Here is a 13,083-nt window from a genome sequence, read left to right on the forward strand (position 1 = left end):
ACACAGTCTGACTTTGAGAGAAGGGAGACCAAGAGAATCCTGTCTGCCCTGGATGAATGAACAGGAATTTGAACCTCTCTCTGTGTGTCTTCCCAATAAAGCATTCCAGCTACTTATCACAGCAAAAGAAAAGCTCTGAGCGAGTGACAAAGCTTTATTAAAATCAACACGGTTTTGGTTGGTCAGGGACAAAGGGACTTTGTATTGATAAAACAGGAAATTCTGTAAAATAGTGCTTCCCAATTGGTGGTCTGTGGACGTCAGCGGGTCTGTGTAACCCACCCAGGGGGGTCTGCGCTTTTAATGTTTGAGGTTTTATTGTGTTTTTAATATTTTGTTGGCAGCTGCCCAGAGTGGCTGGGACAACCCAGTCTGATGGGCGGCCTGTAAATATTATTGTTGTTCTTACTCACCTAACAAAAACTACCATAGAGATATCAAAATTTCAAAAGTAAGGGGACCACGGCCTGGCTTTTGAAAAACAGGGGGTCTGCAGTACTTAGCTAATGGGGAACCACTGCTGTAAAAGAAGGATGAAAAGTCTTTCAAACCAGCAGGGGGCGGTATGCATCTCTTGCCCCCCATTTCTGTGATAATGTCACGTTGACAGTTTTCCCAGGGCGTCTGTGACCTCGGCCTCTAGGGGTGAGCGTGCAGCCCCCTGCTCTTGCTGCTCCTGAAGGACCCTTTCCTGCTGAGGCTGGGGCACTTGCTCCTTGGTCAGCAGATTGTGTTTCTTCAAGAAGCAGGCTTCTTCGTAGGGAGGGCAGATGGGAGGCTGAGTCGGGGGTACGTAAGTGTATTTCTTCTCGGGATCCAGCTGATCAAATGGGAAAGAGAGCAAGAGAGCCTTAAAGCAGGTGGTCCAAGTCCCTTTCCGGAGCCTAAGCACCGTCAACCACCATTATCCTTTTTGTTAATCTCCAGTGCTAATCAATGGGCACCTCCGTTCTCTACACTGCGGTCTTTGGGTTGTAGCCAATGCTACTTCTACTTAAGCATCTGTCTGTCTTGAGAGACAGGAGTGGAGTCAAACTGCTTTTGTAGCAGCACCAGAGAGACCTTCCTAGGACACGAGCCTGGCCATATGACTGGAGATCCTGGGCTGCCCAGATGACAAGACCCCTCTCTCGGCTTCGCTGAAGTAGTACAAAGGAAAGCAGAGCAATACGCTCGGCACCAGCCTGGCTGCAGGAGTTGCTGGAAGGAGGCGTACAAAGCGCCATCTAACCTTCTTAGGGACTCCACTCTGGATTTGTGTAGCCTTTTCTTCTCCCAAAGATATCCCACAAGGCAGCAGAGGTTTTCCTTCACCTAGATAAGTGATGGCCCTCCAGCTGTTTTGGGACTACAAATCCCATCATCCCTAGCTAACAGAACCAGTGGTCAAGGATGATGGGAATTGAAGTCCCAAAACAGCTGGAGGGCCAAGTTTGGCCATCACTGACCTAGATGGACCCCCTTGCCTGGTGGATGAGCCCCACCTGCCCCTCACTTCCTTCTACAGCACATGCAGAAACCACCTTCTTGGATCCATTATTGGTCTCATCCACAGTAGACCCACTGAAATTAATAGCTGGGACTGACTTAGGTCTAATAATTTCATCGAGGCTGCTCCAAGTAGGACTAGCATTGGATGCAATGCTGCCTGTTTCAGGTTCTCCTGCCGATAACTGCAAGGCACCAGGGGCTTTGGACTGGGAATCCCTAATAGAGGGACCCGTGTACAGTGGTGCCTCGCAAGACGAAAAGAATCCGTTCCGCGAGTCTCTTCGTCTTGCGGTTTTTTCGTCTTGCGAAGCAAGCCCATTAGCGGCTTAGCGGATCAGCTGATAAGCGGCTTAGCGGATCAGCTGTTAAGCGGCTTAGCGATCAGCTGTTAAGCGGCTTAGCGGATCAGCTGTTAAGCGGCTTAGCGATCAGCTGATAAGTGGCTTAGCGGCTTGGGAAAAAGGGGGGGAGGGGAAAAAACCTGCAGGAACTCGCAAGACATTTTCGTCTTGCGAAGCAAGCCCATAGGAAATTCGTTTTGCGAAGCACCTCCAAAACGGAAAACCCTTTCGTCTAGCGGGTTTTCCGTCTTGCGAGGCATTCGTCTTGCGGGGCACCACTGTACTTTAATCTTTGCACCGAGAAAGGAGCATGATGAAGACAGTATGCCTCTGAATACCACGATGGAAATTGCAGATGGGGAGGGGGACTCCTACTGCCCTCAGGTCCTGCTGGTGGGCTTCCCATTGACATCTGGTAGGCCACTAAGGATGCTGGCCAGGGTGCTGGACTAAGATTGGGCCTTTGGTCTGATCCAGCAGGCCTCTTCTGTTCTTAGCACCACCACTGCCAACGACCAGAGGGTGGTTTTGCAGCTACCGATTCAGGAAGGACCAAGTGGCGGAAGACTCCCCAGGACTCCCCCTGGTTCTAAAAAGCCTGCTTCCTCAATCGGAGCAAAGACAGATGGAGCTATGCTTGAATCACCCATTCCCACTGGCCTCCAGGCGCACCACCCAAGACCAGCCTTACCTGCAGAGGGTACGTCCGGTCGGAATCATAAGCACTCAGGTCTCCACAAGCCAGGAAGGGGACAATCACCCGATTGGGGCCCTCCAGCTGGTTAAAATCCACATCTGTATTGGGGGAGGTTTGGTAAGTGCTGGTTGCAAAGAGATGGACCCTTGAGGGTTGAACACAGCCTGCCCCGCCCCACTATTCACCTTTGTAGCTCTTTACAATTCCTAATCCTATTCCCCTCATTTACAAATATCATTACAACATCTTTTTAAAAATTCTCTTTGGCTAAGAAGCTTTCAGACTCGTCAGTCCTCCTGGGTTCCTGGGGAACGTATTTTTAAAGGAAACCTGGCTTAGGGCAGAGGTGCCTTTTCCTCCTGCTAAAACACTGCTTCAGCAAAAAGGGCTTCCAATACTTAGTGCTGATCACAATGATAATGATGGTAATAACAACAAGCGAGTCTTTGTTAGGCACTATAACTAGGCATCATGCAGAAGGTAATAGAATATAACACAACTGCTGCCCAGAAACTTAGAATCCAGTAAGATTATGATTTAAAAGCAGGGAGAGAAATAAATACCAGAAATTGGACAAGGAGAAATACGGGGGAATCTTTTTGGTGCAGCGAACCATATCTTCATCTTCCCATACCATACAGGGCCAACTTGTGACAGCCACCTGTCAATCATCTAATATCATGATGACAGGTAGCTTATCCCAGCCCCCTCTTGAAGTTGTCCCTCTGGGGGGGCGGGGGGCGGAGATAACAAGCAAGCAGGATCGAGATCCCTCACAATCAGCTGGTGGGCAGGTAGCTCAATCCTACTTTCTGCAGGGATTGGCTGAGCGATCCAGTCCATGGGGCAGGTTGGTGTAGTTTGGGGAAAACAGTCTGGCGGCCCTGCAGACCCAGGTGTTCCATCCCTGCTTTAGATAATACCACATCCATTTAGGTTTTCTGTCACACTGCTGATGTTAACATATTAAAGCTACTGCGATTTATGTTATCACCAACAGTGTCAGTTGTGAATGTTCCCAATGTTTATTTTCTATGCAGCTAAGCTTCAGCTGAATTTGAACTGGCTTTACTTTTTGTGTAGTCTTGTCGCTGGCCTGGAGGTTTTACATTTTTTCCCCTCTGCATCCACCTGGCCAGCTGATGGCATGGACTCCAGTCCAGGAAAGTTTACACCACAACCAATTTGCTAATCTGCAAGTTGCCACAAGGCACTTTTGTCATATTTCCTTTGTCAACCTGATTTCCTCATGATCAAACCGCACTGCACACTGGATTAAAACGGAGGTTTTCCCTAGGCAAATTCATTCTTTTCATATCCAGAACTTATGGAAGACTTTGATTTCATCACTTATATACTACGGGGCCTGCCTGGCTTCTCAAGAAATTGACTCTATGGACAGGAAACATACGACAGCTTCAGCCTCCACAGTCCCTGCTCGATACTGCCAAAAAAGAAGAAAGAGAAGCAATCCGACAATGGATCACTTCCTGGGACCAATGACTCACAATCCCCCTGTAGTCAATTTGCACCTGCCCTCCTCCATCCACACTTTCTTGCCTTTGCCCTCAAACCTCCCACTTTCCCTTGAGTTTCCCTGCCCCGCGTCCCACAGCACAACAGGAACCCGCAGAAACATCTCTTCCCCCTTCAAGGTTCCTTACCGTAACAGTGATCTAGCAAAGGATTGGACATGTTTGGCACGTAGCCTTCGGGGGGGCTGTAGTTTCGGCAAACAACGAAGGCCTCTGGAAGGATGAAAAGGCAGTTAAAAGCTTTGGTGATCACCGCTCTGGCATTCCGATACGATAATCTTTATTGTCATTGTCCCATACAGAACAACGAAATTGAAAAAAAATTTAAAATCTACATAATACATTCAAACCCAACAAGCCTGCTATCCCAGCTATCCCAGCCTGGTTAGCCCCCTAAAAACTCTGATACCCCATTTTTAAAATACAGTGCACTCCCATAGAGACTCCTTACACTGCATTTAAAACCAAAATCGCATTTGGATAGAAACTGTTTCTTAGTCCTAGTCTTTATAACCCTGTACCTTCTTCCAGAAGGCAGAAGCTGAAAGAGATCATTTCCAGGGTGTGCACTAAATTATACACTAAATTACACACAAACACACATAACCCCCTGCTGTTTCCCCAATACAGTTGGTTATCAAGCTCCGTGAGGAGTATGCTGTGCCTAACCTCAACCTGCATTGGGAAAAGGCATGTTCTGCACTAAAACCATCAGGCTGGAGGTGGGGGGGACACACAGCAAAGAGGATAGAGGATCTGCTTTGTAAACAGAAGGTTCCAGGTTCAATCCCTGGGATCTCCTGGCAGGGCTAGGAGATAGCTTTGCCTGCAACCCCTGAGGCCCACTGCCAGTCAGGGCTGACAACTCCAAGCTGGATGGATCCAGTAGCCTCACTGATGTAATCCAGCTTCCTATAAACGACCAAGAACCAGCATGGAGCTATTCAGACACAGACTCTGTTCTAAATTGTTTCCACTGAGTTCTATGTGACAGAATAAAACAGTCTGACTCCTGGGATGCAGAAGATGAGGGACGCATGACTCATGCAATAGACAGAAGGCTCTTCAATGGCAAGAGCCCATTTGCCAGCGGTGCCCTTGAGAGAATGACCTGCAAAAATGAATGGCTGCCGCTCACATCTATAGGAAGCGGGGAAACACAGCCTTTGGGGATTAGCTTTGCAGCAGGAGCAAACAACTGCCCACTACCTCCAACACTGGGTAGACCGAGCCTTCAACAACAGTACAGTGGTACCTCAAGTTACATATGCTTCAGGTTACAGACTCCGCTAACCCAGAAATATTACCTCGGGTTAAGAACTTTGCTTCAGGATGAGAACAGAAATCACGTGGCAGCAGCAGGAGGCCCCATTAGCTAAAGTGGTGCTTCAGGTTAAGAACAGTTTCAGGTTAAGAACAGACCTCCAGAATGAATTAAGTTCTTAACCTGAGGTACCACTGTACACAGAAGATGTGTTGTACACATGTTCTAATTTTGCAAATGCATGGCAACCCATTGAACGCAATTGTCAGGGGCTCAGGAGCAGAGGCACAGGGGAGAGAGGAAATGGAGAGCGAAGGGGAAGAATCTGAGGGCAGCGGAGGGCAGAATGACAGTGACCCGAGAGATTCCATGAGCCTCTCCAGTGAATCAGAAGATTCCCAGAAGGGGGCGCCGATGGCCAGGGCAAGGGGGGTCCCGGGGGGGACACACCAGAAGCAGGGGGCCAGCGGAGACTCCCAAAGCAGTAGCTGGAAATCAGGACCAGCTTCCCCACCAGAGCGTAGTGGGGGGGAAGAGCCCCATAGGTCAGAGTCAGCGTCTCCTCCGGCAAGCAGGGGGGAGGAGTCAGGCCCAGCTAGCACCCCCAAAGAGGGAAGCAGCGACAGGAGCAGTATAACGGTCAGAAGGAAGGTGGCAGGCTGGGCGCGCGCGCCAAGTTCAAATGTACAGGCGCGCGGGACAGCAGAAAACCCGGATTGGGAACCAGGTCCTAAAGCCCGCCGGAGGGAGGGGGAAGACTCAGGGGACTCAGCGTCAGAAGAGTCTAGGAAGGGCAAGACTTCGGCGGACAAGAGGACCCAGAGGAGGAGGGAGCAGAGGAAAAGGTGGAGCAAGGTTAGGGTCTTAAACTGGTGCCTGGGGGGAGGAGACTCAGACGGAGCTTCGGCGGTCTAGGGTTTAAGACGTAGAGCTGCGCGCTGTGGCTGTAAATGAGAAACTGAACTTCAATAAAGACTATTTTGTATAACAACGGACTGGCGTTGGTCCTCTGTGAGCTGGGACCTGAGGCAGCTCTGACAGCAATGTAATGGGATTCTTGTCCCTAGCTGAACTAGGAGACTAAGGAAACATGTTTGCATAAATTTAAAGAGTTAGCCTAAACTGCAAGTGCAGCTGCTGCAACACAAACATGACTTTGGTTTTTAAAAAATGGCACTGAGACAGAAAAGACCTCCACCAAAGATACCAAAGCAAACTCAATCAAAAACCCTAAGAGAACATTACGCCACGGCACGTGCAGATTCTGTTGTGCGCTTCTCTGACCTGCGTTCACTTTTGTGTTTTTGGAGAACTGCTCATTTGCTTTCTTTCAATTGTAGAAGGTTGCTGCACGGAGCAGGGTGGAGGGAGGAGGAAACAGTTGGCAAAGCAATGGATAATAGGGCGATGGGAAAGACGCTGGAAGTCACGAGGGGATGTGCGTATCACGCAGGGTGCAAAAGCACCATCTTTCGCCCTCTGCCTGAATGCTTCCAGACATTCACCTGCAACAATGACAACTAGAAACATGGGGCCAGATACAACTAAAGAGCTGCGCTAGCGGGAGCCAGGACAAGTCCCGCCAGCACAACATGGCTTCCCCTTGCCTCTCCTCCCCATCCATGCCCCCCAGATAGGCTCTGGGGGTGTTGGGAGGGGCCCCAGAACAGCCTACAGGGGGAGAAGAGGGGGAAGATCGTTTCATTGGGCAAGCAGAAATACTCGCGCAGACAGAGCAATCTCCTTAGTGCCACTTAGAATTCCACTCATTATTATAGTTTTTTGAGACTCCAGTGATTCTGAACAAGCTGTCAGATCCTGTAACGCTTTGTAGAGTTTCCCCCATGAGTGGAAAGCTGCAAGTTAACCAAGCTTGCAAGAAGCTGTTTGGTCACTCACCGATGCTGGAGTTGCGGCTACTTCGGGGTTTGGCGCACGTCACATCAGGAAAGAAAATTCGCAGCTGGGAATAGAGGAGGGTGATGTCCTTCCCTCGGAATATCTAAGGTAGGGAAGCAAAATGCCATAATCTCGCCTGGATAATCTACATTCTTACGCCACATTAGAATAGAATCATAGAATTGGAATAGACCACAAGGGCCATCGAGTCCAACCCCCTGCCAAGCAGGAAACACCATCAGAGCACTCCTGACATATGGTTGTCAAGCCTCTGCTTAAAGACCTCCAAAGAAGGAGACTCCACCACACTCCTTGGCAGCAAATTCCACTGTCGAACAGCTCTTACTGTCAGGAAGTTCTTCCTAATGTTTAGGTGGAATCTTCTTTCTTGTAGTTTGCATCCATTGCTCCGTGTCCGCTTCTCTGGAGCAGCAGAAAACAACCTTTCTCCCTCCTCTATATGACATCCTTTTATATATTTGAACATGGCTATCATATCACCCCTTAACCTCCTCTTCTCCAGGCTAAACATGCCCAGCTCCCTTAGCCGTTCCTCATAAGGCATCGTTTCCAGGCCTTTGACCATTTTGGGTGCCCTCCTCTGGACACGTTCCAGTTTGTCAGTGTCCTTCTTGAACTGTGGTGCCCAGAACTGGACACAGTACTCCAGGTGAGGTCTGACCAGAGCAGAATACAGTTTACCCAGGCTGTGGATAGTGACACAGATGCAGAGGAATCCTCTGCCAATGAGAGATGGGGAAGGGGCGTAATTCAGATGTCCTGGGGACACTGAGCTCAACGGCATCAGGTGCCGAGAGGGAACAAGCCCAGGGTGCTCCCAAAACAGACTCAACACGCAGCCAGCACCCAAGTGCAGTGACTCTTGATAACACTGGAAATGAACCCAAGTTCCCTGCTGTGGGATCTCACGAAGTCACAAGATCCTGCCTCAGCATGTCAGAAGACACATCAGGAGGATTCCCAATGCCACTAACTGCCACCTTTGCCTTAAGGCAGGCATGGCCAAACTTGGCCCTCCAGATGTTTTGGGACTACAACTCCCATCATCCCTAGCTAACAGGACCAGTGATCAGGGATGATGGGAATTGTAGTCTCAAAACATCTGGAGGGCCAAGTTTGGCCATGCCTGCCTTAAGGGTTCAAGTCAAGCTCTCACGAATTTGGGTCCTTGCATTCACAATCCCTGGGAAGCGTAACGGGCTATTTTGCTTTGTTTGAAAGTATCAGGTTGGTATCCTCTGGGTCTTGCAATATTCTTGTTTGAAGGTGAAGAGTTATTAAGAATTCCAAATAGCATCTTATTTCACCAGAGGTGTTTAAACACCGTTGTTATCATTTTCATACAAAATAGATTTTTGCCATGTGGTTGAAAAACACATCACCTTTGGTCTGTCTTCTACTATACCTTACTTTTTGAGTTAATTTTTCAGCACTAGCTATGGGCCAGATTTGACTCTGCCATAAATCCTAATCTGTACTCCTTTTTGCCAAATTTAATTTTAACTCCTACTCAGTTGTGTTTTTCTTTTTTTATTTCCTTATTCCTTACACATTACTGAATTATATTTTAAATTAAATAAATAAAAAGAAATAGAAGTTGAGCTTAAAATTTTTCAGTATTCCTTCTCAAGTTCCCTTGTTCCTGTTTTGAAAAACCTCCTGGCCCACTGCTGACGCTCAATGGGCTGATGAACTGGACAGACCACCGAGTCCCCATCCTATTTGCTGTGGTGCCTTAGGTGAGCTCAGCAATAAGCAGGTGCTGAAGCATCACTGCAGGGTGATGACTTTGGTGCGGTGCCCACAGCAGCCCTGTTTGGCTATACCTGTTTGGCCACACCTAAAGCAGAACTGCAGTGCCTATTAACTCTTCCCTGATCACCTGCAGGGCTCACCTTTGCTACAAATGTCCCTCCCTTCTTTAGCACGTGCGTAGTGATGTTCAGAGCCTGGAAGAAACAGAAGGAAACAATCAGCACCAAAAGAGAAAAGCCTTTTTTGGCACAAAGATGCAGCAGGTGGGGAACAGAGCCACCAGCATCCCATGACAGTTTGGGCCGGAAAAGAAACCTAGATAAAAGGGTTTGCTATGCTCCTGCTCTTTTCCTCTCTGTTAGCAAAGGCCCAGTACTTGAAAGACAGGGTGGGAAAGTGGACTGGCTCCTGGGCTTTTCCACCTTCAGTGGCTCATTGTGACACGTGAGCAGGGTCCACCTTGAAGTCAGCATTGATCAGCTGATGAGTGGGAACTGAACGTGTCCCCGGCCAATGCATCATCTGGAACAGTCTCCTGGCTGCGAACTGGCAGCCATGTCAACCCTTCCTTGGGTTTCTGAGAATTCACAAGAAGTTGTGACTGTTAATCTGTTTTTACAGCTGTAGCATACCTTTTTAAAAAAGCCAAGATTCAGAGCCAAATGCTAAATACTGTACTGAAAATCTATTTTTCAAATTGCATATTGAGATTGTGGGGCAGCCCTAACCACAGAAGACTCCACTTAGGAGCAATCTATAGATCTTCCAGGTCTGGGGATTATCATGACACCAGATAGGTCCTTTGGAGGGCATCCCATTAACCTGTTTGATATCAGGCCTTATGTCAGGACCCAGAACAGTGTGGAATTTTCTGGGGCCTGTGGATCCCAGCAAGACTCACACCCATCACTTGCTGGCACTGCTCCTATCGAGCTTCCCGATCTGCTGCATTTAGTCAGCCTGGGCTACTTTCTGCTGAAGGATGCCAACCGGCTCTTCCATCAGTGCAAAGCCCCCCCCCCCCCAGCACCCATTGTGGTTGAGTTTGCTCATTACACATAGCGGCAAACACCAAGAAATACTCACAGCGAGCAACAGCTGGGCCTGAATGTACTCATCTATGTCATGGAGTCCGGTCACTGCAGAGTAAAGGAATTACATATCAGTGCTAATTCAGGCAGCTTTTCCCTCTAAAGCCACCGTTGGCCCAGCAGAGCTCCCCGATTCCCATGACAAGGCTGGGAGCCTGGTTGCCACCTACCATCAGGGGCTCCATCGCACACCACCAGGTCAGCGGGCTGCCCTTCAAAATGGCAAATGATCTCCTGAGCTGTAGAGACCTGGAAACAGAGAGGTAGGTGGGTATGTGAGCAAAGAGACTGTTCTCTGGGTAGGCCTCTTTTTCTTCTGCTGCTGCTTAGATGGGGTAGAGGCCAAGCTCAAGGCTGACATCACCCCAAGAAGCACTAGGTAGCACCTACCTTGGTAATGTCCCCCTGAATTTGGATGACACCCGGCAACGGAGCCATGGCTTGCAAATCTACAGCTACTATCTTGACATCGGAGTTTTTCATGTCTTCTCCTCTGTGGGGTGGAATATAAGTAGATGCCATGAGAGTCAAGCCCATCTCTAAGGGGACGGAACCCACTAGATATATTTGAACTGAATTGTTTGCTTACTTGATCTTTCGGCTTAAAACCTGGCTCCAGCTCCCAGGAGCTGCACAGAGGTCCACAGCTCTAGAGACACCTAGGAAGGACAAGAGACGATCAGTCAGCACCTCTGCAAAGGGGCTGAAAAAAAGGATTAGGAAGAAGAACTCCTGAGATGATTCTCTGGGGGAATACATGGCTGTTTAAAGTGGTAAGATGGGGCTTTTGTTGCAGTGTTATCTCCCCCAAAACAGGACTCTAGTCATCTGAGAAAAGCTATTTGCTAGAAGGAGGTACCAAAGCAAAAGTATTAATATTCCACTTCACAGGTTCTGGGTCTAAGCCCTGGCAATAAAAATAGGTTTGAGTGTTCAACACTTGTTCATGCCCTTCAGTGATGCAAGAAAAAGTGGTAATATAATGGGGACGCATGTTTTTTGGCCCACCTTGAAACAAATGGTATTCCTCATCCAGTTGCAGAAGTTTGAACGCACTACGGGCTCGCCACCCCTCTTCTTTGGCCAGGCGGTAGTAAATGTCACGCTTGTCTTTGGAGGAACGTCCCATCCTCACTTATCTGACAGATACTAGAATGCGAGAGAAGAACGTGTCTGTTACCTGCTTTGCCACTGTGTGGGGAAGAACCTCAACTGTGGGTCAAAGCAGTAGCACTGGCTTGCTATAAAGAATGAACTAGAGGCATAACAGGCCGACCCTAGAGGAGGAGGTAGCTATTAGTTAATCCAGTATCAATATCAAAATGGCTGCAACAGAGAACCTCAGAGAGTACTTTTTAAAGCCCTGGAGAGTTGATACATCTGAAACGCCTTTTTCTGAAAAGTAAAAGAAACTCTTGGGAGGTTCTTCCAAAGCTGCAGCCCCACCACTGAAAGAGCTCTTGTAGATTTTACCTTTTAAGTGGATGTTATTCAGGGCAGAGCTCAGTCAGACGGGTGGGGTACAAATTATATATTTTCGGTAGTGGCACCCGCCCTGTGGAACACCCTCCCACCAGATGTCAAAGAGAAAAATAACTAACAAACTTTTAGAAGACATCTAAAGGCAGCCCTGTTTAGGGAAGCTTTTAATGTTTAATAAGTTATTGTATTTTAGTGTTTTGTTGGAAGCCGCCCAGAGTGGCTGGGGAAACCCAGCCAGATGGGCGGGGTCTACTATTTATAATTCCCTGAGGTACTATGAGTTCAGACCGTTTAGGGGGTTAGCAGAGAATAAGCATCACCTTGAAATTTATCTCTCAAAACTGGATAGCTAAGTTGTTCGAAGTGTGGTGTAGCTAATACCAAGTTTGTTGGTTTGATCCCCATACAAACAGCCGCTTAAATTTCTGCATCTGACTAGATGATCCTCAGTATCCCTTCCAACTCTACAATTCTATGAAAATGCGTTCTGTACTTTTTTATTGCACTTGTGAAACCCTGGAGAGCTGCTGCCATTCAGAGTAGATGGTTCAAGGGTCTGACTCAATACATGGCAGCTTCCTAAGCCCCTGTTATTATTTCCTAATTCTTCTTGTATTCCAGGACTGGGTGCTACCACTGTGAGAAGGTCCCCGGATGGAGACTTAGCTTATCCTCAGCTTCTTGTTGCCAAGTGACCACAAACGGAAAATGAAGCTGTAAACCTGTTTTGAATCCGCAGCACTTCAGAATGAAAGGTGGAGACAGGCTTGTGAATGATTTGCTACTCCATACCAAAATAATTAAATCTTTCTAGGGGGGGGGGGGGAAATCCCCTTGGACAGAGAAACGTGGTGCGGTGCATCAAGGTGTGTAAGACTCCATCCCAGTGTTCTCCTTGACATTCCACATTTCTGTGTGCAGGGTGAGCCCATCATGCGAGTCCCCACATGCAGCGTGGAAATGGTGCAATCCAGAAACAAGGCCCCACTCCACCCTACCCAGCTTCCTATAAATCTTAGATCCGAGAGACGCTGTTGGTATGGAAAGCCAACCTTACCAGGCAGACAGGCAGGATTCATACTAACGTAACCGCCCTGTGACCTAAATCAAATAAATAAATAAATAAATAAATAAATAAGCCAGCTCTCTGCAGATGCTTAGCGTCGTAACAGGCAGAAACCAACAGGTGAAGAAGGCTCTTCCCTCTACAGAAATGCAACCGATGGAACAGAGCTTCATCTGTTGAATGTCTGCCTGTCCCACCAACTTCAGAGAGCACAGAGTCCCAAAGGAGGCCTAGACTGGCTACCCCAAAATGCGCCGTCCTTTCCCCATGGAGATATAAATCCCATATATACCGGAAGCAAGTCGCCCGCTGAAAACGGCCCGCGGTGGTTGTTTTTCACATGCCGGAAATGGATGGCCAATGCAAGGATCTCTAACTATGCCCCGCACCACGCATGCGCAAGGGGTATTACAGCAAACGAAGCGCTGCTCGCTCTTCCGC

The 13,083-nt window shown here is 48.3% G+C and overlaps 1 protein-coding gene across 4 annotated transcripts; it reads right to left on the minus strand.

The window, feature by feature from the left end:
* Nucleotides 1–134: 134 nt before the first annotated feature.
* FTSJ1 (FtsJ RNA 2'-O-methyltransferase 1) lies at nucleotides 135–13,076 on the minus strand. Of its 4 annotated transcripts, XM_028711643.2 has the most exons (12): nucleotides 12,935–13,057; nucleotides 12,634–12,677; nucleotides 11,103–11,243; nucleotides 10,684–10,753; nucleotides 10,485–10,587; nucleotides 10,265–10,343; nucleotides 10,090–10,142; nucleotides 9,144–9,197; nucleotides 7,228–7,330; nucleotides 4,194–4,277; nucleotides 2,524–2,627; nucleotides 135–820 (listed from the first exon to the last, which is right to left on the minus strand). In XM_028711643.2, the coding sequence occupies exons 3-12, from the start codon at nucleotides 11,221–11,223 to the stop codon at nucleotides 599–601; spliced, it is 993 nt and encodes a 330-aa protein (XP_028567476.2). In that variant the 5' UTR covers nucleotides 11,224–11,243; nucleotides 12,634–12,677; nucleotides 12,935–13,057; the 3' UTR covers nucleotides 135–598. The 4 variants fall into 4 exon arrangements, with proteins under 4 accessions (XP_028567476.2, XP_028567475.2, XP_077777306.1 ...); XM_028711642.2 differs by lacking the exon at nucleotides 12,634–12,677 and having other exon boundaries at nucleotides 12,935–13,076; XM_077921180.1 differs by lacking the exons at nucleotides 4,194–4,277; nucleotides 12,634–12,677 and having other exon boundaries at nucleotides 12,935–13,076.
* Nucleotides 13,077–13,083: the final 7 nt, after the last annotated feature.

This window comes from Podarcis muralis, chromosome 17 (genome assembly GCF_964188315.1).
Source record: "Podarcis muralis chromosome 17, rPodMur119.hap1.1, whole genome shotgun sequence".
Taxonomy (NCBI): domain Eukaryota; kingdom Metazoa; phylum Chordata; class Lepidosauria; order Squamata; family Lacertidae; genus Podarcis; species Podarcis muralis.